We start from the raw sequence: 24,954 nt of genomic DNA on the forward strand, positions 1-24,954 counted from the left end.
TTGGGGGTGGGACATATTTGGAACGGAGGACGAGCGGGTCCCTCGGCGCGCGCTAACCCGCCGCTAATGCGACCTAATGAGGCGGAATTGCGCAAGGACAACCCGCTCCGCGCGGTTCCCCTCCGCAGGTGAGGACCGACATGGAAGGCGGGCAGAGCACGCAGGCGGCAGACTGCATGGCGGGCGAGCACTCGCCCGGCACCTGCGTCCTGGACCGGGACCGGGAGCGCGTCGAGCTGTCCAGTCCCAGTCCACCGGCTAAGACGCGCTCCTTGCGGGTTGTCTACGTGCTTAACGACGGGCTTAAGGCGGTGATGGCGAGCAGTCCCGAGTCCGGAGCGCTGCAGTGTCTGCAGCGGGCGTGCGACGCCGAGAGCGCCCTGCTGACCACTGTCACCTTCGGCAGGCTCGATTTCGGGGAGACCTCTGTGCTGGACAGCTTCTATGACGCAGGTAGGGCAAAGAAAAAACTTTTTGGGGTTTTATACAATCAAGCAGATTCAAATTGTGCAGCCAAAACACGGAGAACCCCCGGGATACGATATGAATTCGTTCTGAGGTAGGCATCGCAAACTGAAATTGCCCTATAGCGGGTTATAGAAACCTACGGTAATAACGGCATATGTTTAAGTAACATCATAAATAAATATCCATTTAAAAATAATCAATTTACCTTTGGTGGAGTAGCAGGTGGATTAAAAATAAAATCATACCTATCAATTTAGAACGTTTTCCCTGTATTTTATACAATTTGGATCATTTCAAGTTGTGCGCGGTAAAACAATTTTTTTCGGCTCCAATCCAGGTCTTCTCGGTCACAGGTAGCAAATAACAACGTCATCATAGATTGCTAATGAAAATGTAGTCTGGGAAATCCTGTCATATATCAAGGAATGAAAAAACAGTAATTATGTGCATATGTTCGAATAATATTACTTGAGCTGGTTGAACAGAGTAGCAGTTGGATGCAGAGGGGGGGGGGGGGGGGGGGAAGAGCACGCAGATTAAAAATAAAATCAAACCTGTCAATGTATACCTTTTTTTTTCCTGTTTTTTGTAAATTTTTATTATTATTTCCAACTGTGTACATTTAATACAGTGGAACCTTGGTTCTCGACCATAATCCGTTCCAGAACCCTGTTCGAAAACCGATTTGTTCGATCACCGAAATCATTTTTCCCATTAAAAATAATGTAAATCGTTTTAATCCGTTCCAACACCCTGAATGTTTACCTTGAATGTTTAACGTAAACATAATGCTAACCCATGCTAATCGTTCGTTCGCGTTATTGTAATCTTCCGTACGAAAGATTCCCCTAACATGAACGTGTAAAAATAAAAAAATCAGGACGTTTACAGGTCATTTAGCACCCGGGTCTGCACAAGTGGTGAGCGGTTCCAACACCCTCAATGTTGGGCTCCGTTCCAACACCCTGAATGTTTGACGTAAATTTAAAGCTAACCCAGGCTAATCGTACGTTCGCGTTATCGTAATCTTATGAATAGGATTTTTTACCTTTGTGGTGGTCAGCAGAAGGCGCTCGCACACCTCCTTCATATTTGGCTATTATTTCTTTCTTAAATGCAATAGTTGTACGCACTACTTTTCTTTTTTCACCTGTAGCAACTTTGCTGCTTGCACTGACTTTCTTCGGAGGCATAATAAGGGGGTAAAACACCCGTACGCCGCTCAGCATTGCACCCTAGCGTACGCACTCACGCATTACCGGCGTTCGAACTCCGATTTTTTGACCGAACAGCGAAGCAAGAATTTCTCTAAATTTTTGGTCGGACACCGATTTGTTCGAACTGAGAGGCGTTCGAAAACCAAGGTTCCACTGTAACAGTTTTTGTTAAAAAAAAAAAGATACACTTATTTATTTATAAGTCCGATTTTGTGTTGACCATTTCGGCTCTAATCTGGATCGTCTCGGTCACTGATGGCAGACAACAAACATCATTATTGTCACGGAGGGGAAGGGAAGGAGTGATCGGACCAGAACGGAGGCAGGAGGCAGGAAGGGAGAACTCAATTGCGTAACGATCCAAAACTTTTATTCACCAAAATAAAAGTTGTCCAAAACTGTGGGACATGACAAAACAAACAGTTGTTTCTTCCAACTCAACTAAACAGGACAAGGCATAACAGAACGGACAATGTTTAAAACTAAAACAGGACAAGGCATAACAGACCGGGGAATGTGTATATAATGAGCCAGCACCCGCAAAGCCCACAATCCAGCCTTAAATAGCAGACACGCGATTAGTTCAACTGCTTCAGCTGGTGCCCAGGGGGCGGGGCAGACCGGTCGCCAAGGCGACCATGACAATTATAGCTTGCTAATGAGGAGGAAGTCTGGGAAATCCTGCCATACAGCTGAGGGATATAACCCTACATTCATTGCTTGCATATGTTTAAATAATATTATACATACATCTACATATAAAGGGAAAATGGCATTTAATTTATCTTTGGTGTGACATTACTTGAGCTGGCTGAGTGGAGTAGCAGGTGGATGTTGAGGGGAGGAAGAGCAAGCAGATTAAAAATAAAATCATTCCTGTCAATGTTATGTTTTTCCGGTATTTTGTAATGTTTTTGATAATTCACAAGTGTGTGCGCCCTATAACAATTTTTGTACGATTAAAAAAAGTATGAACTAATTTTTTCGTTAGCCCGATTTCGTGTTGACCATTTCGGCTCTAATCTGGATCATTTCGGTCACTGATGACAGACAACAACATCATCGTAGCTTGTTAATGAGGAGGATATCTTGGGAATCCTGAGGTATGGCGTGGAATAGAAGCATACAGAAATTACGAGCATATCTTTAAATAAGATTACAAATAATTACACAGGAAATTGTGCCCCTATGACCCTAGTAGTTAAGGGATCCAATCAACCAACAATACATGTAAAGAAAAATGACATTTAATTTACCTTGAGTTGGTTAAGTGAAGTAGCAGGTGGATGTAGAGGGGGAGGAAGAGCGAGCATAAATAAAATAAAATCATAACTGACAATTCATGTGTTTTCCCTGTATTTCGCGTGGTTTTTGGTTATTTCAAATTGTGTACACTGTATAACAGTTCTTGATGAAAAAAATAAATATTTTTAAGTAATTTGTTTTTGAGACCTATTTTGTGTCTGAAAAATCCTGCCGTATAGCGGGGGCGTGGGGGGTGATTGAAACCTGTAGAATGTAGTGCATATGTTTAAATAATATTATGAATAAATATACATGTAAAGAAAAATGACCTTTAATTGACCTTTGGTGTCATGTGACTTGAGCCGGTCGAGTGGAGTAGCAGGTGGATGCAGAAGGGAGGAAGAGATTAATTTATACGTTTTCCCTGCATTTTACACGTTCTTTGATAATTTCAAATTGTGTTTGCCGAATACAAATTTTTGCTCGGGTAAAAAAATAAAGATATTTTGTTTTAAATTTGTTTTTTGTTAAACTAAGTTTTTGTTGCCCGTTTCGGCTCTCATCCGGATCGTCTCGGTCGCAAAAGACAACATCATCACAGATTGCTAATGAAGATGAAGTCTGGGACATCGTTTCATATAGCAGGGGATAGAAACCTACAGTAAGATGTGCAAATAGTTAAATACCCTTGTAAAGGAAAAATTACATTTGATTTACTTTTATTGTGATGTAACTTGAGCAGCAATCTTCATTTAACTTAGTAGAGTAGCTATTCGAGTGCCTCCTCCATATTTCTTTCTTTGTCAAGCTTTGTTTCTTCCATGGCTATCACGTTTTTGCTTCTTCCTTTAGCATTACAGCAAGCCTCAGGACACCTAGCCAATAAATACAGTACAAAAAATACAGGTTGGTATCACTGACACAAGATTCTGAACCAAATAAAGTCATTGTGGGAGACAGGTCAGCCAATAGCACATTGGCATATTAATGAGGCTGGAATTTTAAGAGACGCAACCCGAACACTGCAGAACTTCAATCTTGAAATGCTGTAAATAGAGGCCAAAAATTAATCATGTTCAACACCCTAAAGCTAAAACGTTAAAAGGCAGAGATGTCATATCCAGAGGATTAGGGTTCTTCTTCTGACCCTGTGAAAAAAAAGTTAAAAAAATAAATAAAATTAAAGTAAGAGTAGCCAACCAGACTACTTTCATTTATCTTACTATCGAGTAAGCAAGATAGTGCAGGTGCACACAGTTCCACCTTCTGGTTGGCGCCCTCTGGAGGAAGGTGCCAGATACTAAGACTTTCTGAGGCTGCCTCTACGATCCAGTTTTTTTCACAAACCAGAAACAATCGCAATTGTGTCTCGTCCTGGCAGACATCGCAGTGGTGGACATGAGCGACGTATTTCGCCAGCCTTCCCTTTTCTACCACCTGGGTGTTCGTGAGAGCTTTGACATGGCCAACAACGTCATCCTGTACCATGATACTGATCCTGACACGGCCCAGTCGCTCAAGGTGACACTTAAAACTTTATATTTTGTCAGTTGACTTTCCTTTTGTATGCAGTCTCATCTTTTAAAATTGTGTTTGCGGTTTCAGGATATGGTGGCACAGAAGAACACAGTAAGTATTGGCGTGCATACACTGGCTATTTTCAGAATCATATTTATGTGCTGTGTCCCAATACCACCCCCAAAGGTTACCAGCTGTTGTCTAAAGGAAATGATTCGAATATCTGAGTGCTGTTTGTGTGTTTTTTGCCTTTGTGTAGAAGGTTGCTGGACCTACTGGGTTGGGTTTCCCCTGGGTCCAGCTGCCTCCCGAGTACAGGGGCTCTGGCCTTCGCAATAAAGTAAGATATAGTGGTGCAGCAAAGCATGCTGAGAGATTGAGTCTACTAACCACGACTAAGGAGGCACGGGAGGTTACTTTGACCCTTGTTGTGGAAAACAAAACATAAAGAGGCTCTGGTATTGAGAAAAAGTAAGGTGGAGTCGCAGGATATGGTAAACCACAGCATGCCAAACGACTGCGCTCACTAACCATTACTGAAGAGGTACAGGAGGTTACATCACCCCTATTGTGCAATTAAAAACGGTAAAGACTCAGGTATTTGCAATGAGGTAGGTAGAGCAACGCTGCAATTTAGCAGAGAGATTGAGTTTAATGACCAGGACTGAGGAGGTACATGAGGTTACACGACCCCCGTTGTGAATAAAAGTAAAGAGGCTCTGGTCTTTGCCCTAAAGTAAGGTAGAGTGGCATGATATTGTAAAGTAAAGCCTGCTGATCGAGCCTACTTACTATACCTGGGGAAGCACAGTAGGTTAAACTAATCTCATTACAGTTAGTCACTCTTGTTTTCCAGGCATCCAGCGGTAACTATTACTTTATTCCTTACATCGTGACCCCAAACCACGAGTACACCTGCTGTGAGAGTGACGCCCAGCGGAGGGCCAGCGAATACATGCAACCCAGCTGGGATAACCTCCTAGGGCCCCTCTGCGTCCCCCTGATGGACCGCTTTACCAGCCTTCTGAAGGACATTCACGTCACTTCCTGGTCGGATACATAACAAAAATCAGTACAATGGTCTTTTGATCCTGATGAAGCTTGGTTGGTGACTAGCAAAACTGGTGTGTCCTGTCCCTAGTGCCTCCTTCAAGGACACTTTGCTCAATGACATCCGGAAGGCCAGGGAGAAATACCAGGGGGAGGAGCTGGCCAAGGAGCTCTCTCGAATTAAGCTCCGCATCGACAACACTGAAGTTCTCACACAGGACATTGTTATGAACCTGCTGTTTTCCTACCGGGACATCCAGGTTGGTTAGAGTCTCTCAAACCCCTCCAAAGACTCAGACAGAAGATCAGGTGTTTTGCTTTATCAGGACTACGACGCCATGGTTAAACTGGTGCAGACTTTGGAGATGTTGCCTACTTGTGACCTGGCAACACAGCCCATGATCCAGTTTCACTACGCCTTCGCGCTTAATAGGTAAGTCCTGAGCCTGGTAGACATTGTTCTAAGGGACATGTTGCCCTTACTGAGAAACAAAAACACAGTCTGGAAAACCTCACGCAGTCAAAGTTTAGGAAGTCCAGAGTCGTTTAACGATAGGCAAAAAGAGGTCGAAAAGCATATGCAGGCAATAACATAAAATTCGCAAACATTGATCTGACAGCTTCTGCTGTCAATGCAGTCCCTAAATACCCCTGTCCTGATTAGACTCAGGTGAGGGTAATGATGAAAAGGTGTATGGTCCCCCAGCCCGTCTGCCTGTTGGCACCCTCTGGAGGACGGTGGCATGCTGTTTCCTAACAGGTGTACTTAAGTCGACGTTTCAGGTAATCCCAAGTTCGATTGCTCGCAGGAGGAACAGTCCTGGGGACAGGGAGCAGGCTCTCTGCGTCATGCTGCACGTCTTGCAGTCATGTGAACACCCCGCTCCTGATATGTTCTGCCTGTGTGGGCGGATATACAAGGATATTTTTCTGGACTCGGACTGCAAGGACACCAAAAACAGGGACAACGCTATACAGTGGTAAGAATACATTAATGAGGCCAATCTATGTAAGCTGGTTGTTGAAGTTTTGACTCGTACAGGTACAGGAAGGGGTTTGAGCTGCAGCCTACTCTCTACTCGGGCATTAACTTAGCAGTTCTTCTAATAGTCGCTGGACAACAGTTTGAGAGCTCCATGGAACTAAGAAAAATAGGTAAGATGATATTCATGATCAGATTCTACCACTTTGTACCAAGTTTAAGTTGCCATTTTGACTTTTAAGATCAGATCTCCATTTATTTGAGCCGCCTCAACCTTGTAACATGAATAGCTTCACGTGAAGAAAAATACTGTCGAGTCTGTTCGGGTTAGATGAAGGCAGACCCAAGCGCAGACACAACTTGCATAGAGAAGAACAGACATTTAAGGCGAAAAAATGGGGAGAAAAAAAGTTTTCACGAGTTTATAACCACCTTACTGCTGTCATAGTCCAAGGGCTCAAGGGTTGGTTGCCGGCGGGTAAAGCAAAGACAGTTTTCTGGAGTAAAGGGAAGAAAACCTGAGTCTTGCAAACGATTAAACAACCTCTGCAGTCTGATCTGTCCTTATAAAGAGCATTCCTGATTAGAGTCAGAAGGGAAATATTGAAGGGCAGGTGTTTAGTTTAGCTAGTCTACCCCAGGTCAGGGCCATAGAATACAATGACAATAATGCTAAACAATACCAAGGAATCAACAAGTGCTTTAGCTTTTCCACAAAATCACTCCTAAGTCAAGTAACGTTTGTGTTTTGCAGGCGTTAGGTTGAACAGTCTGCTTGGACGCAAAGGTTCTCTGGAGAAAATGAACAACTATTGGGATGTGGGCCAGTTCTTTACTGTTAGCATGCTGGCTAGCGACATCCCTAAAGCCACCCAAGCTGCTGAGAAGCTCTTTAAGTTGAAGCCACCTCTCTGGTAAGCTCTACAATCCTACCAGATGCACCAATTAAATTCGACATCATATACTGGTATGTACATTTTCTTTGAATCATAACTCTGTTAGCCAAAATGGTCTATGGGTGGACTGAGTGTTTTATTGGTTCTCGGTCTTCCTGTACCCTGGAACTGGCTGAAATCAGCTGGGATGGGCTCTAGCACCCATTAGTTAGGACAAGCATCTGGGAAATGAATGAATTCATGTCTTAACTTGTACTTTAATGATGATTTATGGACATTGAATTTGTTTCTTAATCTTAGGTATTTGCGTTCGGTGGTGCAGAATTTACAGCTTATACAAAGGTTCAAAAAACAGTTGGTGGATCATTCCCCCCAACGAGAACGGCTCAACTTCTGGATGGACATTATTGTGGAGGCCACACAGGGAACCACCAACCGACTTCGTTTTCCTGTACGGAAACCAAATCACCATATCCACCATGCCAAAATCAACAGAATCTATTTTGAGTATTTCCTGTTCCAGGTGCTGATTCTGGAGCCCACCAAAGTGTACCAGCCCTCGTACGTGTCTATCAACAACGAGGCTGAAGAGAAGAACGTCTCCATCTGGCACGTGTCCCCCGTTGAAACGGTACGTTGCCCCAGTCCACAAGTGAGACCGGAACCATCCTCGGTTTCCCTGGTGATCACCTATTGTATTCACGCCTTGCAGAAAGGCATTCACGAGTGGAATTTCACCGCCATGTCCATCAAAGGCATCAGGTCCGTCCAGAGAAGTTAGCATAATGCAAAAGAATCACAATTAAAGCTTAAGATTGGCTTAATAAAATCTGAATACATTGAACCCTTGCTATAACACTCTCACTTCTCACAGTCTTGCTCCTTCACTGATTTGCATCATGCATTGTGTTCTGCAATCTGATTGGCTGAACAGTCTCTCTGCTCCTCTTTACCTGTGCTGATGAACTGCTAAAAAATGGGGTTTTACTTTTGATCTTTTTAGCATTAGCAAGTTTGATGAGCGTTGCTGCTTCCTCTATGTCCACGACAACTCTGACGACTTCCAGATTTATTTCTCCACAGAAGAGCAGTGTTCCCGGTAAGGATGAACACCCTTTTTTTTTTAATTTTGTGTTGACGTGTACATGTACTTCTACTCAGATTTTGCTCCATGGTGAAAGAGATGATATCTGACAGTACTGGTAACGCCGTGGAGTTGGAGGGTGAAGGAGACGGGGACACTCTGGAGGTCAATTGCAGCAATTCTTTGGCTATTTCTTAAACAAAAGAAGAATGATCACAATTAACTTCACCCATCTTGGAGATGGAGAATATACATTAGATGTCAAAATTAGAGAACAAGTTATAAAAGATTTAATAATTTTAACACACAGATATCATTGTCCTACAACACCTTTTCTTTCTTCCAAAATGACTAAAGGCATTTTACCCCAAAAATATTTTTCAGAAAACACAATGATCAAAATTAGAGAACAAAATGACTGGAAAAATAATTCTGAAGGTTACAACGGTCAGCCATGAGTAAGAAGTGTACAGGCCTCTGCTGTGAATGACATAAGCGCATCTGCGGCCACAGGATACTACTAGTCTTTCATTCTGCTCTGGTGTGATTTGGGCCCATTCTTCTTTCAGCCTAATTGACAGTTCGGTGAGCGCAGTGGGTTTCTTGACCGTAATTATGTCACCAAGGATTTTCCAGAAGTTCTTTATTGAGTTGAGATCAGGACTCTGGCCAGGCCATGCCATCTATTAAATGTTTTCACCTTCAAGGAAATTCTTTACCCGTTTTGTTGTGTGATATGGAGATTTGTTCTGCATGAAGGCTGATTGGGAGATTTATGCAAGTAAGGTACCATGTGCTGTTCAAGAAGGTTCTGATACACATTTGCATTCACTCAGCCATGTAGCTGTACAAAAAGACCTGCCTCCTACTGCAGAAAACATGCCCCAAACAACGCAATTCCTTTTCCACCTTTCACTGACTTTCTTACACACTTTGGGTTTTGTCTTTCTCCAATGTGTCACTGAGCATAATGCTTCAGGCCCAAATAAATTAAATCTGCTATCATCGCTGAAATGAACTCTGGATCAGTTCTCCTCTATCCACACAACATGCAAAGCTCAGTCTAGTTTTTTTATGTCTCTTTTTTTCTAACGAGAGGTTTGGTCAATGCTCTTAAACGAGACGGATCCTTCCCACGTTCAGCACTGAACTGGCGAGCGATTCTACCTGCAGTGTAGAAACGATTACCCATTGACATCCTCCACAGTGACCTCTCCTCGGTTGCATTTGTCTTCCATGGACGATGAGCCTTCTTGGCTGACTTGAATGAGTTTGTAGTTTTGTAAATTTTCATTATTCTTGAAGTTTCAGATTTGGAACGATTAACATGTCTTGCTTTGGCTGATAGGGCCATCCCTTTCTTTTTCTTCTGGACAACCTGCTGCTGGAGGCTTTCAGTCACTTTAAAACAGCCTACTATCTTAAAAGTCAATGACACTGTTAGAAAGCAAATTCAATTGTGATTCACAGAAAACAAAGGAAAATAGCACCATTTGCTTCATTAGCACCATTAAGTGGGAGGCATCTGAAAATGTTCTCTAGTTTTGATCAGTGCATCTTGGCAAAATAGTTTTTTTGTTGAAATGCCTTATCAATTTTGTGAAAAAGTGTTCTAGTAGTGTGATATAAACACATCAAAATGTTTTTAAACTCTTGAGCAATAAGGATGGCATTTTTTCTGAAATGTTCATTTTTTCATAAATTGTTCTCGCATTTTGATCTCTAGTGTAGTTCAGATTGTAAGAAAATGGAAATCAATGATATCTATATTTCAAAGGTCTGAAGATTGACTCTACTCAGCTACATTTCTTAAAACAAATGCTGTTAATCAACTTGATGTAAAAAGTTGATCACATAAAGATGTTGTTTGGTGCATAATGTTTGCAATATGGCAGTACGAGTACGACACGGACGAGACGGGCGATCGGGTGGTGCTGGGACGAGGAACATACGGTGTTGTTTACGCCGGGAGGGACGTCAGCAACCAGGTCCGAATTGCCATCAAGGAAATCCCGGAAAGGGACAGCAGGTAGGTGACGGTTGTCCTTTTAGCCTCAGTTTGCTTCTCACACAATCATGATTTAAGTTTAATACTTAGTTTTCCATAATGGGATCAACACAGATGTGGTTTACAGATGCTTCTGTATACCTGACATTGGCTAACAGGCTACCTAGCCTAGCAAGTTAAGCCAATCCATACCTTTGATTATGGCCTTACAAAAATGTGATAGAGGTTTACTCTTTCTCGTCAATCGTTAACTGTTCTGGTCCATCAGGTACTCCCAACCTCTCCATGAAGAGATCGCCTTGCACAAGTATCTAAAGCACCGGAACATCGTCCAGTATTTGGGCTCGGTTTCAGAGAATGGATACATCAAGATTTTCATGGAGCAAGTCCCTGGTGGTAGGTCACAATTGATTGTGGACCTGTGCCAATGTCTGCAGGTCATTTTACAGCGGTGTCTCAATTACGATTAAAGACATTTGAGTGAAGATTTATGTTGCAGAAAACAAAAAAACATCATTCACCCCCCCTCCCCTTTTAGGCAGCTTGTCGGCATTACTGCGCTCTAAATGGGGTCCCCTGAAGGAGGCGACCATCATCTTCTACACCCGACAGATCTTGGAGGGCCTCCGCTACCTGCACGAGAATCAGATCGTCCACAGGGACATCAAGGTTTGACCAAGAGATTTTATTATTGATCATCTTTAATAACTATGTTTTTTTTTTGTTTTTATCAGGGCGACAATGTGCTAGTAAACACCTACAGTGGCGTTTTAAAGATTTCTGACTTTGGTACCTCCAAAAGGCTGGCGGGTGTCAACCCCTGCACAGAGACATTCACAGGTAGTTTGTGCTTCTGGTAAATGTGGACTTAAGCCATCTTAAAGATCTTATCTATCTATCTATCTATCTATCTATCTATCTATCTATCTATCTATCTATCTATCTATCTATCTATCTATCTATCTATCTATCTATCTATCTATCTATCTATCTATCTATCTATCTATCTATCTATCTATCTATCTATCTATCTATCTATCTATCTATCTATCTATCTATCTATCTATCTATCTATCTATCTATCTATCTATCTATCTATCTATCTATCTATCTATCTATCTATCTATCTATCTATCTATCTATCTATCTATCTATCTATCTATCTATCTATCTATCTATCTATCTATCTATCTATCTATCTATCTATCTATCTATCTATCTATCTATCTATCTATCTATCTATCTATCTACCATGGTCATATCCCTCAAGAGGGGTGACCGACAGCAAGACAAACACATACAATAACAAAGAAAATAAAAGGGAAAAAAATAGCAAAAAACTCACACAAAATTTTTTGGAGCATGGCCAACCCAAATGCCTAAACACCCAAACAAGTTAGGCACCTCGGCAACCTAAGTTGGTCATGCTTTCGTTTCATTGCCATTGCCAACTTCCAGACTCTGGTATCCCTCCAGATGAAACGAAAGCATGACCAACTTAGCTGCCGAGGTGCCTAACTTGTTTGGGTGTTTGGGCAATTGGGTTGGCCATGGTCCAAAAATTTTTGTGTATGTTTTTTCTCCCTTTTTTCCCCCTTTTATTTTTTTTTGTTATCTTAAAGATCTTACACGGAACATATTCATGTCGCAACCGAGGGGCCTACGGTATGCGATAGATGTTTGTCGGAAAACTGCACAAAGACTGACAGGGATCAATGTATATGCTTAGAGCTAGCATGCTAGAGAATGCTTGCCCACATAAGTGCAAACAGTGACATTTGTGGACCATCTGTCCCTCTTCATTGTTCAAGACTGTGGGCAATTAGATTAGCAAATCAAGCACATAGAGAAAGGTGTTTGTCTTTCATTAAGAGGTAAATCTTGTGTGTCCTTATCTCTTCCTCTGCACTTTTATTATCCCTCTGTCGTCTTTCAACTAACCAATTAGGGCGAATTCCACATCTGCTAAAGACAAAGCCTTTCTCCCACTAATAAAGCTTACCAGGTCTTGTTTTTATATCCAGGCACTCTGCAGTACATGGCCCCTGAAATTATTGACAAGGGTCCTAGGGGATACGGGGCCCCGGCAGACATCTGGTCCCTGGGGTGTACCATTATCGAAATGGCGACAGGGAAGCCTCCATTTCATGAGCTGGGAGAACCACAAGCCGCCATGTTTAAGGTTGGAATTTTATACCTTGATTATATAGCAATGAATTAATTTGAAAAAAACAATGATTGATTCATATGACGAACAATTCAATATTACTTTTGAGGTTGTCCTGCCTATCAGAGCACCAGCTCAGCTTTTTTCTCGAGAGAACGGATGAAACATTGAACAGAAACAGACAAGACTGTAGAGAAGAAGATTTCCCCTCTGGGATCCAAGTACTCAAACCTCCTATTTCCTTTCGACACCGCGAAAAAAGTCTCTGAATGGGGCGGCAGTGGCTCAGGAGGTAGAGCGCTCGTCTTGGGATCATGAGATCCAGTTCGAATCCCGGCTTTTCTGTGTTACATGTCGAAGTGTCCTTGGGTAACACACTGAACCCCTAATACCCCCAATAAGCGCCTCAAATGGCGCTATTGGGTAATGCAAAGCACACCGTAAAGCGCTTTGGGAGGTCTTGACTTGAAAAGCGCTATATAAATGCAGATCATTTCACTACTTTGTGCCCTTGCCAACTTCCAGACTCTGGTATCAAGAACTATGCATACTTAAATGAAGTTACTATTCTATTGTCCAACTGGGGCAGATTCCCTTTTATTTACAACCATTCTAATGTTTTACACAGAAAGCAAGTATTATGGAATCAGAAAGGCATTTTCAATGTAATCTTCTGAGTCACACTTGAAATAGAAGTTTCACCTCCCGTTTTTATGGGTTTATGAGTTCCTGAAGTTGTAAGGGGCTCATCTATGGTATTCCCTGTTTTATTTGAAAGAAAACAGTCAAAAATTGTAAAACTGTCGCACTGTCAGTGGACACCTTACAACTTCATCCCCCCTTCCAATAGGTGGGAATGTTTAAGATCCACCCTGAGATCCCAGAATCTCTGTCCCTGGAGGCCAAGTCTTTCATCTTGCGGTGCTTCGAACCCGACCCTCACAAGAGGGCCCTGGCTTCCGACCTCCTGAGGGACACCTTTGTGCGACACAACATTAAGGGCAAGAAAAGCAAGATTGCCTTCAAGCCGTCAGGTAAAGCCGACTTAAATACAAATTCAAGTCCAGTTCAATTGAAGTCCAATGTGATAGCATCTCATCTTTTGGAACGGTTTCCGGTTGCCAGACTACATCCACGTCTCTCTGCCGGTGCAGTTGCAGTGCGAGGCCACTGGTAGCAGCAGCAGCGAGCACGGCTCCATGAGTCCGGACTGTGACTCGAAGCATGACGTGTTCTTCCAGAAAAAGAAAACTTCCGGCTCTGAGAACCTGCTTAAGCCGCCCAACTCCAACTACCTCAGGTGCAGTTAATCGTCATTTATATTTAGTTGCTCCCAAATGTTTTGTTTTTTTGCGGAAAAAAAGAGGACGTCGTTAGCCTTTCAAGGTTAGAGATGTATAGTGATGGTCAGAAGAACTAGATAAGGGGTCACAGACTTAATTGAATTGGGGGTCCCTGCATCTAGGGTCTAGGGGCTTTGCGTTTCATCTCATCTCATCTCATTAGCCGTACCGCTTATCCTCATTAGGGTCGCGGGGGGGGGCAGGAGCCCATTCCAGCCATCTCCAGGCAGTGGGCAGGGGACACCCTGAACTGGGTGCCAGCCAATTGCAGGGCACACAGGGACGGACAACTCATTCGCTCATTCACACCTAGGGACAATTTGGACCGGCCAATTCACCTGGAATGTATGTTTTTGGAATGTGGGAGGAAACCGGAGTGCCCGGAGGAAACCCACGCAAGCACGGGGAGAACATACAAACTCCGCACAGGAAGTCTGGAGCTGGATGTGAACCCACAACAGGTTCCCATGTCATGAACGCCGCCGTGCGTTTCAATTTAAATAAAATATTTCTTGATTTGATTGCTAAAAATGATGATTAGAATCAGCTAATTTGTTTAACCTTGGCAAGTGCATCCTTCGTCCTCAAACTTCCATTCAACAGCAGTGATGTTTTCCACCCACCTTATGCCATGAAACACCTCAATTTAAGTTAAATATTATTGCGATTATATTGCAAAGAATAATGATTGGAATGAGTTAATTTGTGACTCAAGGCCTGTGATGTGTACGCAAGCACTGCTATGGGTCAAACCAGGAAGTAGCTCGCCAATCATATTGCAAGACGGAGCTACATCGATCTGAAACCATGTGAAATGTTCCTGTAATTTTGAGCTTGACTTACTTATTAGCAAGTTGCGATCATCCATACTAAACTCGGGGGAGTTTGAGAAATTTGCAGTAAATAGTGGATGGTAAGAATAACTTATGTTGGCATTAGAAACATTGGGCCTGCTCTCAACGTCTAAAAAATGTGAACAAATGTGTTCTCGGGTAATAGTTGGCCTAATTGTGATTGGAGCATGCACCACTACCTTTTACAGCGCCAATACAATGAGCCTTGATAACTTTACAAGCCACTGCTAATGGTTAAGTACACAAACAAACACAAACTGGATATGTCCTAACTCGGTTGTGCACATGATGTAGCCAGGAGACGCTTCTATCTACGAATGTCTTAAAAAGCAAAACACCTGGTTGGTCTTGTGCCAGCGTTCCAGATGAGGGTTCCGTTTCGGAGGACCGAAGCGGTGCCCCCCCTTCGCCAGAGGACAGGGACGGCGGCCTCTTCTTGCTCAAGAAGGACAGCGAGAGGAGAGCCATTTTGTTTAAAGTCCTGAACGAGGATCAGGAAAAGGTCATCTCCAACTTGAAGGAGAATTACATCCAGGTAGGACTGAGTTGCAAACAGATTACAACCTCAAATCTTTATTTTTGTTTCAGAACTTCTAAAAAACTGTTGTCCTTATTCTTTTTGCCTCTTCCTTTTCAGGGTAGCGAGGAACTTCAACTGTCTGTGGAGCACATCAAGCAGATCATCAACATCCTTCGAGACTTTATCCATTCCCCGGAGAGGCGAGTCATGGCCGCTACCATCTCCAAGCTAAAGCTGGATCTGGACTTTGACTCCACCTCCATCAACCAGATCCAGTTGGTACTCTTCGGTTTTCAGGATTCTGTGAGTTCTCGCTTGACTTTGGGAGAACAACTGGGAATTAAAATAGGCCAAATGAAAGTTTAAATTTGTTTCAGGTGAACAAGGTCCTAAGGAATCATCACATAAAACCTCATTGGATGTTTGCCATGGACAACATCATCCGTAGGGCCGTACAGGCTGCCATCACCATCCTGATTCCAGGTGAGCTCTACTGACATCTGTTGGACGTCCTGCGTATTTCACTTTGGAATTTCAGTGATACTTAACAGTTATTCTCTGGGGTCTTAAACTTGCGAGAGTTTAGCGCACCAGCAATAATATGGGAACTAAATGTTAGTGCATAGTGCGCAAGTTTAATATAGATGTGTGATTTTTTTCTAATTATGTAGCCAGGGCTAAAAAAAAATCACTCACCATTGCTTGCTATCGATGTACTTTCTGGTTATATCCATTACTTTACATTAACAGCACAAACTAAGTTTCAACAAATTAACTAATTTGGTTAATCAGTTGCTTATGTGTTTGTAATTTGATAAGTTTAAAGTTTAGTAGTACCGTAAATTCCGGACTATAGAGCGCACCTGATTATAAGCCGCACCCACACATTTTAAGAGGAAAACCGATTTTGTACTAACACAAGCCGCACCTGTATCTAAGCCGCATGCGGCCACATTAAAAAATGTAACACAAACACAAAATTAGCCCAAACCCGTCTTTAAGTCCCGCGATTGAAACTAAATGTCCTTCATTAAAGTACACAGTCCAAAAATCACAGCCGGCAAAATAACCGGAAAATGATACCGGTACTTAAGGTTTGATGCAGACCTGCAGAGTTCGGGTCCCGTTGAAAGTAATCCAACGAAAAAAGTGTATATTTCCAAAGGTAAGGGTGGGAAAAATATATATCCACTATTGTCCGCCGTGTCCACAAACAGGTCTGTCTGTTCCCCACCTATACCGGTCCCCACTTCCCGTCACCCCGCGTTTGTTGCGCCCCTCCTTTTTCATTCGCCCGTGCAAAACATATCAGAATAAGTGTCTAAAATAAATACAAATAAATACATTACAAAAATATACAGTTGCAAATACATATTATATATGGGTTACACATATTTACAAAGAAAGACGGTACACCGAGAGAGTTTTCAAAGCTTTAATAATAATAATATAACTTTCATCCCAAACGGTGCCTGTGACAGGGCAGTTAATGGTAGCAACACGCTAGCAACACGCTCGCAACACAGCAAACGGGTCTGGTAAAAAAACATATCGTACTTGTAAAAATCACGGTAAACCAGATGCAGTGCAGCCCAAAACACAGGTGAAATGAATTCTCTCATGTCCGGTTGTTTTCAGCGTGACAGATGATTCTCCTTTCATGTTGACGGTCCTAGTGAGGGGCAGGTCAAATGTGAGAGGTACCTCATCCATATTTATGATGTCGTCTGGTCCAATTGAATTCTCTGCCATCTTTTTTTGAAAGAATTTGTGAAAATGTGCGACTTGTTCCTCGTAGTAGGGAGGGAGTTGCTGACACAGAGTTGTCTGTCTCCTGACGGACAGACCTTTTCGTTTCATAAATCTAAGACCACGACGGTCCTCTTTTGAAATCCAGAATTTTCTTTTCGGTGGCGATTGTTTTTCCTTTCAGTCTGATCTGCACAGTCGAAACACCTTGGCCATCTGCTCTCTGTGTGTTTACCCAGTCTTCTAGAAGGTCTTCCAGTTCGGGCCACCTAGTTTTATTACCTCGGAAAGCTATTTTCGCCTTTTTACATTTCTCCAGTTCTTCCTGCTGCCGTTTCCAGCGTCTCACCATCAATTCGTTTATGCCAAGTTTACGTGCAGTAGCTCTGTTTCTTTCTTTATCGGACTGCTCGATTGCTTTTAGCTTGAAAGCTGCATCATGTGCCTTTCTTTTTGCATTTTGATGAGGGTATGTTTACGCTAATTTAATTTATGCACAAGCCAAGAAGTTGCAGTCTTCCTCGGCGCATATAATCCACCGGTCTAAATCTTACCTTTTGTACTCGAGCGCCGCTGGCGGGCGTTAGAAAAATTACATAAATTGGCCGCATCTCTGAATAAGCCGCAGGGTTGAAAGTTCGGGAAAAAAGTAGAGGCTGAAAGTCCGAAATTGACGGTAATCACAAAATGTTGGACATAAATTGAGGGGCTGCAAAGAAGTTGCTGTTGAACTAAAGCTTAAAGGACAAGGGACACCATGCAAGTTTCAATAAATTAGCTAATTGCATTCTTTATTTATTGCCTTATAATTGCAAAATATTATATTTAAATTGAAACATGAAAGAAGGGGAAGCCAGGTGGGGAAGGAGAATGGCACCACGGTTGAACTGAAGCTTAAAGGACAGTGGATGCACCTTGCACGTAACGTTTAGTGAGTTTCTGCTTTTGATAAACATGATTTTGCAATTTAATCAGATTTTTAAATTTTATTTCAAATTGAGTCTCGGAACAAGGTGGGAAGAGGTTTCTCACCACTGTTGAACCCAAGCCCAAAAAAGACAGTTAATAAACCTTGCAAGCTTTAACCTATTAGGTGATTTTATCAATTATTTTCAGCAATCTAATCACAAAATATTTTAAATCACTTGAGAGGCAGCTAGGGACAGGGCCAAAGGGATTGCCACTCTTGTTGAATTGAAGCTTAAAGAAAGGGGAATGTATCTTGCAAGTAATTTTATTAATCATGATTAGCAATCTAAACGCAACATATTTGGGTTTAATTGAGGGGCAGCCAGGGGTAGGGCTGGAAGGTTATCATTCTTGTTGAATTGAAGCTTAAACGACATAGGTGTATATTGCAAGTGCCTGATATTATTAATCATTTGCAGCAATCTAATCACAAAATATTTGAGTTCGATGGAGGGGCAGCGAGGGACAGGGCGGGGGAGATTGTCATAGATTGGTAGGAGATCGTGACTGCTGTTGAACTGCAGACAGTGGACCCACCTTGCACATAACTTTCCATGATTTTCTGCCTTTGGTAAATGTGTTTTTGCAATCTAATCATGAAATATTTTATTCAAATTGAATTGTGGAACGAGGGTATCCGGGGTTTGGTAGGAGATTGTCACCGTGGCTGAACTGAAAGAAAGGCGGACACGTAATTTCCAGAAACTTTTTGTGGAAAACCTGATGAAGCTTTTTCTTCAGAGCTGCAGACGCACTTTGGTCCGGCATCCGAGTGCGAGGGCGCCGAGAAGGAGGACGAGGTGGACGAGGAGGAACAGGACTTTGGTCCGGTTTTGGCGTCGAACTCGGCAGAGACCTCCGCCGATCCAGCCCTCCACGTGCCCGGCGTGGCGCTACACATTGCACACGGGCACGAGCACCAACGCTCGCATCACCAGATGGGGACGCAGCTGGGCCGCCTTAAGCAGGAGACCAGCAAGTACAAAATCAGTCCGATTTTGACCTCATTCTGTTTCTTTTTCTCTGACTTTCGTTTCTGCTGCCTCCGTCAGGCTTCTGGAGGAACTGCTGCACAAAGAGCGAGAGTACCAGCAGATCTTGAAGGCCACCTTGCAGCAGCGCACGCAGGACCTGGACCTGGCCCGAGTCCGTCACAGACCTCCAGGTGAGAGTTGCTCGCTTCACTCCAACAGCGTGCTCCAAACCTGGATTTTAAAATGAAATGAAATAAAATGAAATAATCTGCATTTATATAGCGCTTTTCAAGTCAATGAAGACTTCCCAAAGCGCTTTCCAATGTGCTTCACATTTACCCATTCACACATACACTCAGACACCAATAGCGGCCGTGCAGCCATGCAAGGCGCCAACCTGCTTATTGGGGGCATTAGGGGTTCAGTGTCTTACCCAAGGACACTTCGACATGTAACACGGAGGAGTCAGGATTCTAACTGCGATCTCTTGATCCAAGACGAGCACCGCCCCGCTCATTACTTTCCTCCTGTCATGTTCTGTGTTTTGGTGTATATATATATATATATATATATATATATATATATATATATATATATATATATATATATATATATATATATATATATATATATATATATAATATATATATGCCCTGGGTCATCTTACTTACATTTTGCTCAGGTAAACCCAGTTAGATTTAGTATTACAGTTTTGTCCTACTTTCATGGGTTTTTTTTCAGTTCAAGCTAGTTTCTTAACATTATTCTGTGGTGTTTTTTTCTCGTTTTGGATCAGAGTTAGGTTTCCAACATATCCTGCATAATCTTGCTTTTATGGTTTTGTTAGGCAGTTATTGTTACACCATATCCTGCTGTGACTTGTTCATCCATTTTTGTTCTGATAGTGTTCCTATATATATATGCCCTGGGTCATCTTACTTTTACATTTTAGTCAGGTAAACCCAGTTAGAGTGCCAACAGTTTGATTTAGTGGCCTATTTTTGTCCTACTTTCAAGTTTTTTCAGTTCAAGCTAGTTTCCCAACATTATTCTGCATTGTTTTTTCACGTTTTTTTTTCAGTTAGAGCTAGTTAATGTCTCAACATATTTTGCATTGTCTTTCTTTCATTATTTTGATCAGTTATAAGAAGGTAGCGTTACATGTCCCGCGTCGTCTTTCACGTTTTTTTTTTCGGGTAAAACTTAGTTATATTATGCCAACATTTAGAGTTAGTGATCCTATATTGTCTGCCTTTGACATTTTGTTGAGTTAAACATACTTTCCCAACATATTCGGCATCATCCTTTCAGGTTTTGTTCAGTTAGACATAGTTGATGTCCTAACTCATTCTGCAGTGTCTTCCTGTCATGTTTTTGTTAAGTTAGAAATAGAGTACCTATATACGTATTGTCCTGCGTCATCCTTCCTTCACATTTTGTCCACGTACAGCTAGTTAGTGTGCCAGTTGTTAGAATTGGTGTTCCAATCTAAATCTTGCATCATATTATTTTTAGTAAGAACTAGTCAATGTCCCAACTTTTTGTGTTGTCTCGCTTTTCATCTTTTCGATCAGTTTGTTATATTCAGCATCGTCCTTTTAACTTTTGTTCAGTTGGCGCTAATTAATGTCCCATCACATTCTTAATCACCCTTTACATGTTTTATTCGGTTACAAGTAGTTAATGTTTTTCTGCATCATCCTCTTTCACATTTTGTTCAGGTAAACAAGTTTATGTGTAAACATTTAAAGTTAGTGATCCAATATAAATCCTGCATCATCTTGGTTTCACGTTTTGTTCAGTTAGAACTAGTCAATGTCAGACCTTCTCTGTGTTGTTTTTCTTTTCGTGTTTTTGTTCAGTTAGTTATGTTCTGTGTTGTTGTTTAAAGTTTTGTTCAATTAGAGCTAGTTAATGTCCCGACATTTTCTGTATTGTCTTTCTTTCGTTCTTTTTGTTAAGTTAGTAATAGTTAGTGTCCCTGCGTATGTCCTACGTCGTCTTTTTTCATGTTTCATGCACCTTCATACTTTTAAATTTCATTCAGATAGAGCTAGTCAATATAAGTTTTGTGTGTTGTCTTGCTTGCTTTTCATGTTTTTGTTCACTTAATTATATTCTGCGTTGTTTTTTCACGTTTTGGGACGTTACAACTAGTTAGTTAGTTTGTTCTGTTAAAGTGTCAATATTATGTAGCTGTTTAATTCAAATTAGAGTACATTTACCTTTTGTCCCTTTTCTTTTTTGTTTTGTTTGGTTAGAAGTAGTCAGTATTCCAACACTTCCTGCTTTCTTTATATTATATGTTTTGTTCTGCAAAGGCACTAAGTGTTTCAACATATCCTGCAATGTTCTTCCTCTGACATTTTGTTCAGTGAGATCAACCTAGTGCTTCTGCATTATAATTCATAGTTATGTCGATGTTTTTCTGTCCACGTTTGGGAATATTTCTTGTGTCATCTTCCTTTCATATTTTGTTCTGTTTGAGCTGTATTCAGTTAGAACTTTTTGGGTTATAAAATCCTGCTTTTTCCTCCTTTCATTTTTTCTTCATTTAGATCTAATTAGGGTTCAACAAGCACATCTATCTGTGCCAAATTCAGTAGTTTCTGAATCTCTTTTGAACTTTATTTATTATTTACTGCAGACATTTCCCCGCCCTCCATTTTTCATATACCGGCGGATCACGAACCAGACAAGCAGCTCACCGATTGGCTGAAGGAGCAAGGGGCGGACCCAGACACTATTGATAAGGCAAGGATAACAAAGATTCTGTTGAAACTCCTCAACAACCTCAACATAAATCAACATTTCCACTCTTTTCATACTTAGTTTGCTTTAGAAGAATACATGCTGCCCGACATCCTGAATGACGTTACCAGAGATGATTTACGATGTCTCCGCCTAAGGTACCCCCTTAAAACGCTCCTATTGGTCTCTTTCCCCAAGCTCCGCCTCTTTTTTCCACAGGGGCGGAGTACTGTGTCGGATCTGGCGGGCCATTCAGAGGCATCGGGAACGAACCAGGATAAGAGGGGATGATCGCTCGGAGGACGAAGCTTGAAGCTAGCTTACTGTCGCAGTGCCCTTAATCCCAGCATACTGCTGTTATGCATTTTTTGTTTTTAGTTTATTTTGCTACGCTTTAGTGCAGGCACTAGTCTCTGTGGTATTTTCATCACTTGTCATATTTCATGAGCAATTTTGATATCGTGAATAATGATTCTAGCTGCGTTGTTATTGAGAAAAGTGGATACTACAAGAAGCATTGACATTTTTCAAATACAGTGGAACCTCGGTTCTCGACCATAATCCGTTCCAGAACCCTGTTCGAAAACCGATTTGTTCGTTCACCGAAATCATTTTTCCCATTAAAAATAATGTAAATCGTTTTCATCCGTTCCAACACCCTGAATGTTTACCTTGAATCCTTAACGTAAACATAAAGCTAACCCAGGCTAATCGTACGTTCACGTTATCGCAATCTTCCGTACGTGAACGTGTAAAAATAAAAAACACAGGTCGTTTACAAGTCATTTAGCACCCGGGTCTCCACAACAAGTGGTGAGCGGTTCATTGGAAAGGGGGCTCCGTTCCAACACCCTCAATGTTGGGCTCTGTTCCAACACCCTGAATGTTTACCTTGAATGTTTAACGTAAACTTAAAGCTAACACAGGCTAATCGTACGTTCGCGTTATCGTAATCTTCTGTACGAAAGATTACGCTAACATTAACGTGTAAAAATTTAATAAAAAAAAGGATAATAAAAAGAATTATGAATAGGATTTCTTACCTTTGTGGTGGTCAGCAGAAGGCGCAGGCAAGATCAGACACTCGCACACCTCCTTCATATTTTGCTATTATTTCCTTCTTAAATGCAATAGTTGTACGCACTACTTTTCTTTTTTCACCTGTAGCAACTTTGCTGCTTGCACCGACTTTCTTCGGAAGCATAATTAGGGGCTAAAACACTTCGTACATCTATATTAAAAGCGAAAGCAAAACGAAGCACGTCCGCACGCGATAACAGTTGGTCACAAAAAGAGCGATCTACACCCGTACGCTGCTCAGCATCGTACCCTAGTGTACGCAATCACGCATTACCGGCATTCGAACTCTGATTTTTTTGACCGAACAGCGAAGCAAGAATTTCTCGAAATTTTTGGTCGGACTCCGATTTGCTCAAACTGAGAGGCGTTCGAAAACCGAGGTTCCACTGTATAGAAAAAAATCCATTATAAAACTGTATTTAAACCGATACATTTTTATCTTTAATCCGATACCAGTACATATATTGTTCCTCAACGATTTCTAGTACACATTCAAGCTTTAATTCAAATGCATACAATTTTATTTACACACCCAAAAAACAAAACCATTCTTTAAACCATTCTGGCTCCTCCTGGGGAGGAGAATGGTATTTATATTCTTCATATGTCCCCAAATTTTTAATTTCCTTCCTCGTAAATATTTAATTGCCTTAAACATGCCAAATTGTCCGCATATGATTCAATCATTATAATTTATTTAAATAGGAAAATTGAATTTTTTTTTTTTTTAATTATTATGCCCTTTCAGGCATTTCTTTTCCCTTATTTTCACTTTGTTTCTCTTAAGATTTTAAGGGCCTTAAACATGGCAAATTATCTACAGAGGATTAAAGAATTATTTTTTAAGTAAAAATTGAGTAAGATAAGAAAAGGAATCCTAAAATATCTGCATGTAATTAAAAGGTAATTCTTTTAAGTTATACATTTTTTTTCTTACCTTAAAATTAAATAAGTTAAACATATGATTGTATACTTTTCAGTAAAAGTATATGTGAATATGCGCACACACACACATATATACATATATGTAAATGTATATATATATATATATATATATATATATATATATATATATATATATATATATATATATATATATATATATATTTACATATATGTATATATATGTTCAAACATCGAAGGCTATGTATTGATACAATAATGTTCTCACCATGAGGGTCATTCTCAAGTACAGAACATTAAGCACATTTCTCACTCCTTTGGCTTTCTAACAAGTTTAGCAACATCAAAGTCCATCACCAGAATACTGTGAGTATCAGATAGCTAAGACCACACCCATAGAGGCATAATCTGGTCAAGCGTCCCTGGTCCATATAAATAGAGAAGCTGATCGATAGCCTGCTCTCTTTTCTACTTCCTCACGTGCGTATGGGCATGCGTGGGGGGGGTTGTTTTTTTAAGGTTTATTGTTCTATATTCTTTGTCAATTATCCGTTATCGGTCAAATCATAATACGCTTCAAAGCCAAGGGGCCGAGACACTTGCTCTCAGCCAAGAGGCTGAGTCAAGGTCCTAGCCACAGAGCCAAGCAGCGATCAGTGCGAATGCACCGTTCCGGTATTGCAGTGCATCAGTGCATTCGCACCGGGCCGATGCGTGCGGATCTGCTCTGCTCTGCGGACTTGAACCCAGCACGTGGGCCACGCGTTTAGACCATATGGAACACAAGACCGAATCTCTCCACAACAGCAAGTAAGAGGACGGTTTCAGATTTAACACCATGTTTACTAGTTGTTGGGAATGAGCGTTTTTATCCAATACAAGGGAATCTCCCCAAATCGACCAGCATTATAGCGGGAAATTTTCCTTTTATGCTAGTAACTACCAGACTTTCAGCAGTCGAAAACTCCCATAATCTTTGACGCCCTCCCCTTCCCCTTTTTTCCCCTATCATTGATTCTCTGTGCTAATAAATTGTGTGTGTGCTATTTCAATCGGCCTGGTTCATTGAATCAATTTTCTTTGGATTAGTACCGTAATTCATATCAGAACTTAAAAGAACTTAGATTAAAAACGTAATTACATATTTTGTCAGTGTAGGAAATTCTAGCATCCTTC

The 24,954-nt window shown here is 41.4% G+C and overlaps 1 protein-coding gene across 2 annotated transcripts; it reads left to right on the forward strand.

The window, feature by feature from the left end:
- Positions 1 to 140: 140 nt before the first annotated feature.
- Positions 141 to 22,408, forward strand: map3k15 (mitogen-activated protein kinase kinase kinase 15). Of its 2 annotated transcripts, XM_088322886.1 has the most exons (30): positions 141 to 453; positions 4,312 to 4,451; positions 4,536 to 4,559; positions 4,708 to 4,788; positions 5,305 to 5,498; positions 5,590 to 5,758; positions 5,825 to 5,931; positions 6,308 to 6,478; positions 6,541 to 6,653; positions 7,235 to 7,394; positions 7,677 to 7,827; positions 7,900 to 8,007; positions 8,089 to 8,138; positions 8,380 to 8,475; positions 8,538 to 8,625; positions 10,356 to 10,489; positions 10,737 to 10,864; positions 11,007 to 11,137; positions 11,203 to 11,308; positions 12,493 to 12,650; positions 13,486 to 13,669; positions 13,761 to 13,935; positions 15,190 to 15,367; positions 15,470 to 15,655; positions 15,730 to 15,835; positions 18,812 to 19,049; positions 19,123 to 19,235; positions 21,692 to 21,798; positions 21,877 to 21,953; positions 22,015 to 22,408. In XM_088322886.1, exons 1-30 carry the CDS (start codon positions 141 to 143, stop codon positions 22,106 to 22,108), a joined length of 4,080 nt encoding a protein of 1,359 aa, XP_088179012.1. In that variant the 3' UTR covers positions 22,109 to 22,408. The 2 variants fall into 2 exon arrangements, with proteins under 2 accessions (XP_088179012.1, XP_088179013.1); XM_088322887.1 differs by lacking the exon at positions 4,708 to 4,788 and having other exon boundaries at positions 19,123 to 19,241.
- Positions 22,409 to 24,954: the final 2,546 nt, after the last annotated feature.

This window comes from Urocampus carinirostris, chromosome 18 (genome assembly GCF_059441175.1).
Source record: "Urocampus carinirostris isolate Australia breed hairy pipefish chromosome 18, RoL_Ucar_1.0, whole genome shotgun sequence".
Taxonomy (NCBI): Eukaryota; Metazoa; Chordata; class Actinopteri; order Syngnathiformes; family Syngnathidae; genus Urocampus; species Urocampus carinirostris.

What these genes read in the sequence shown, in the direction of transcription:
- map3k15 (XM_088322886.1), top strand. Translation starts at nt 141, where the DNA reads ATGGAAGGCGGGCAGAGCACGCAGGCGGCAGACTGCATGGCGGGCGAG. An exon ending in AGGGACAACGCTATACAGTG is followed by an intron (nt 6,479 to 6,540) that starts GTAAGAATACAT and finishes TGACTCGTACAG; the next exon opens with GTACAGGAAGGGGTTTGAGC. An exon ending in TCGTCCACAGGGACATCAAG is followed by an intron (nt 11,138 to 11,202) that starts GTTTGACCAAGA and finishes TGTTTTTATCAG; the next exon opens with GGCGACAATGTGCTAGTAAA.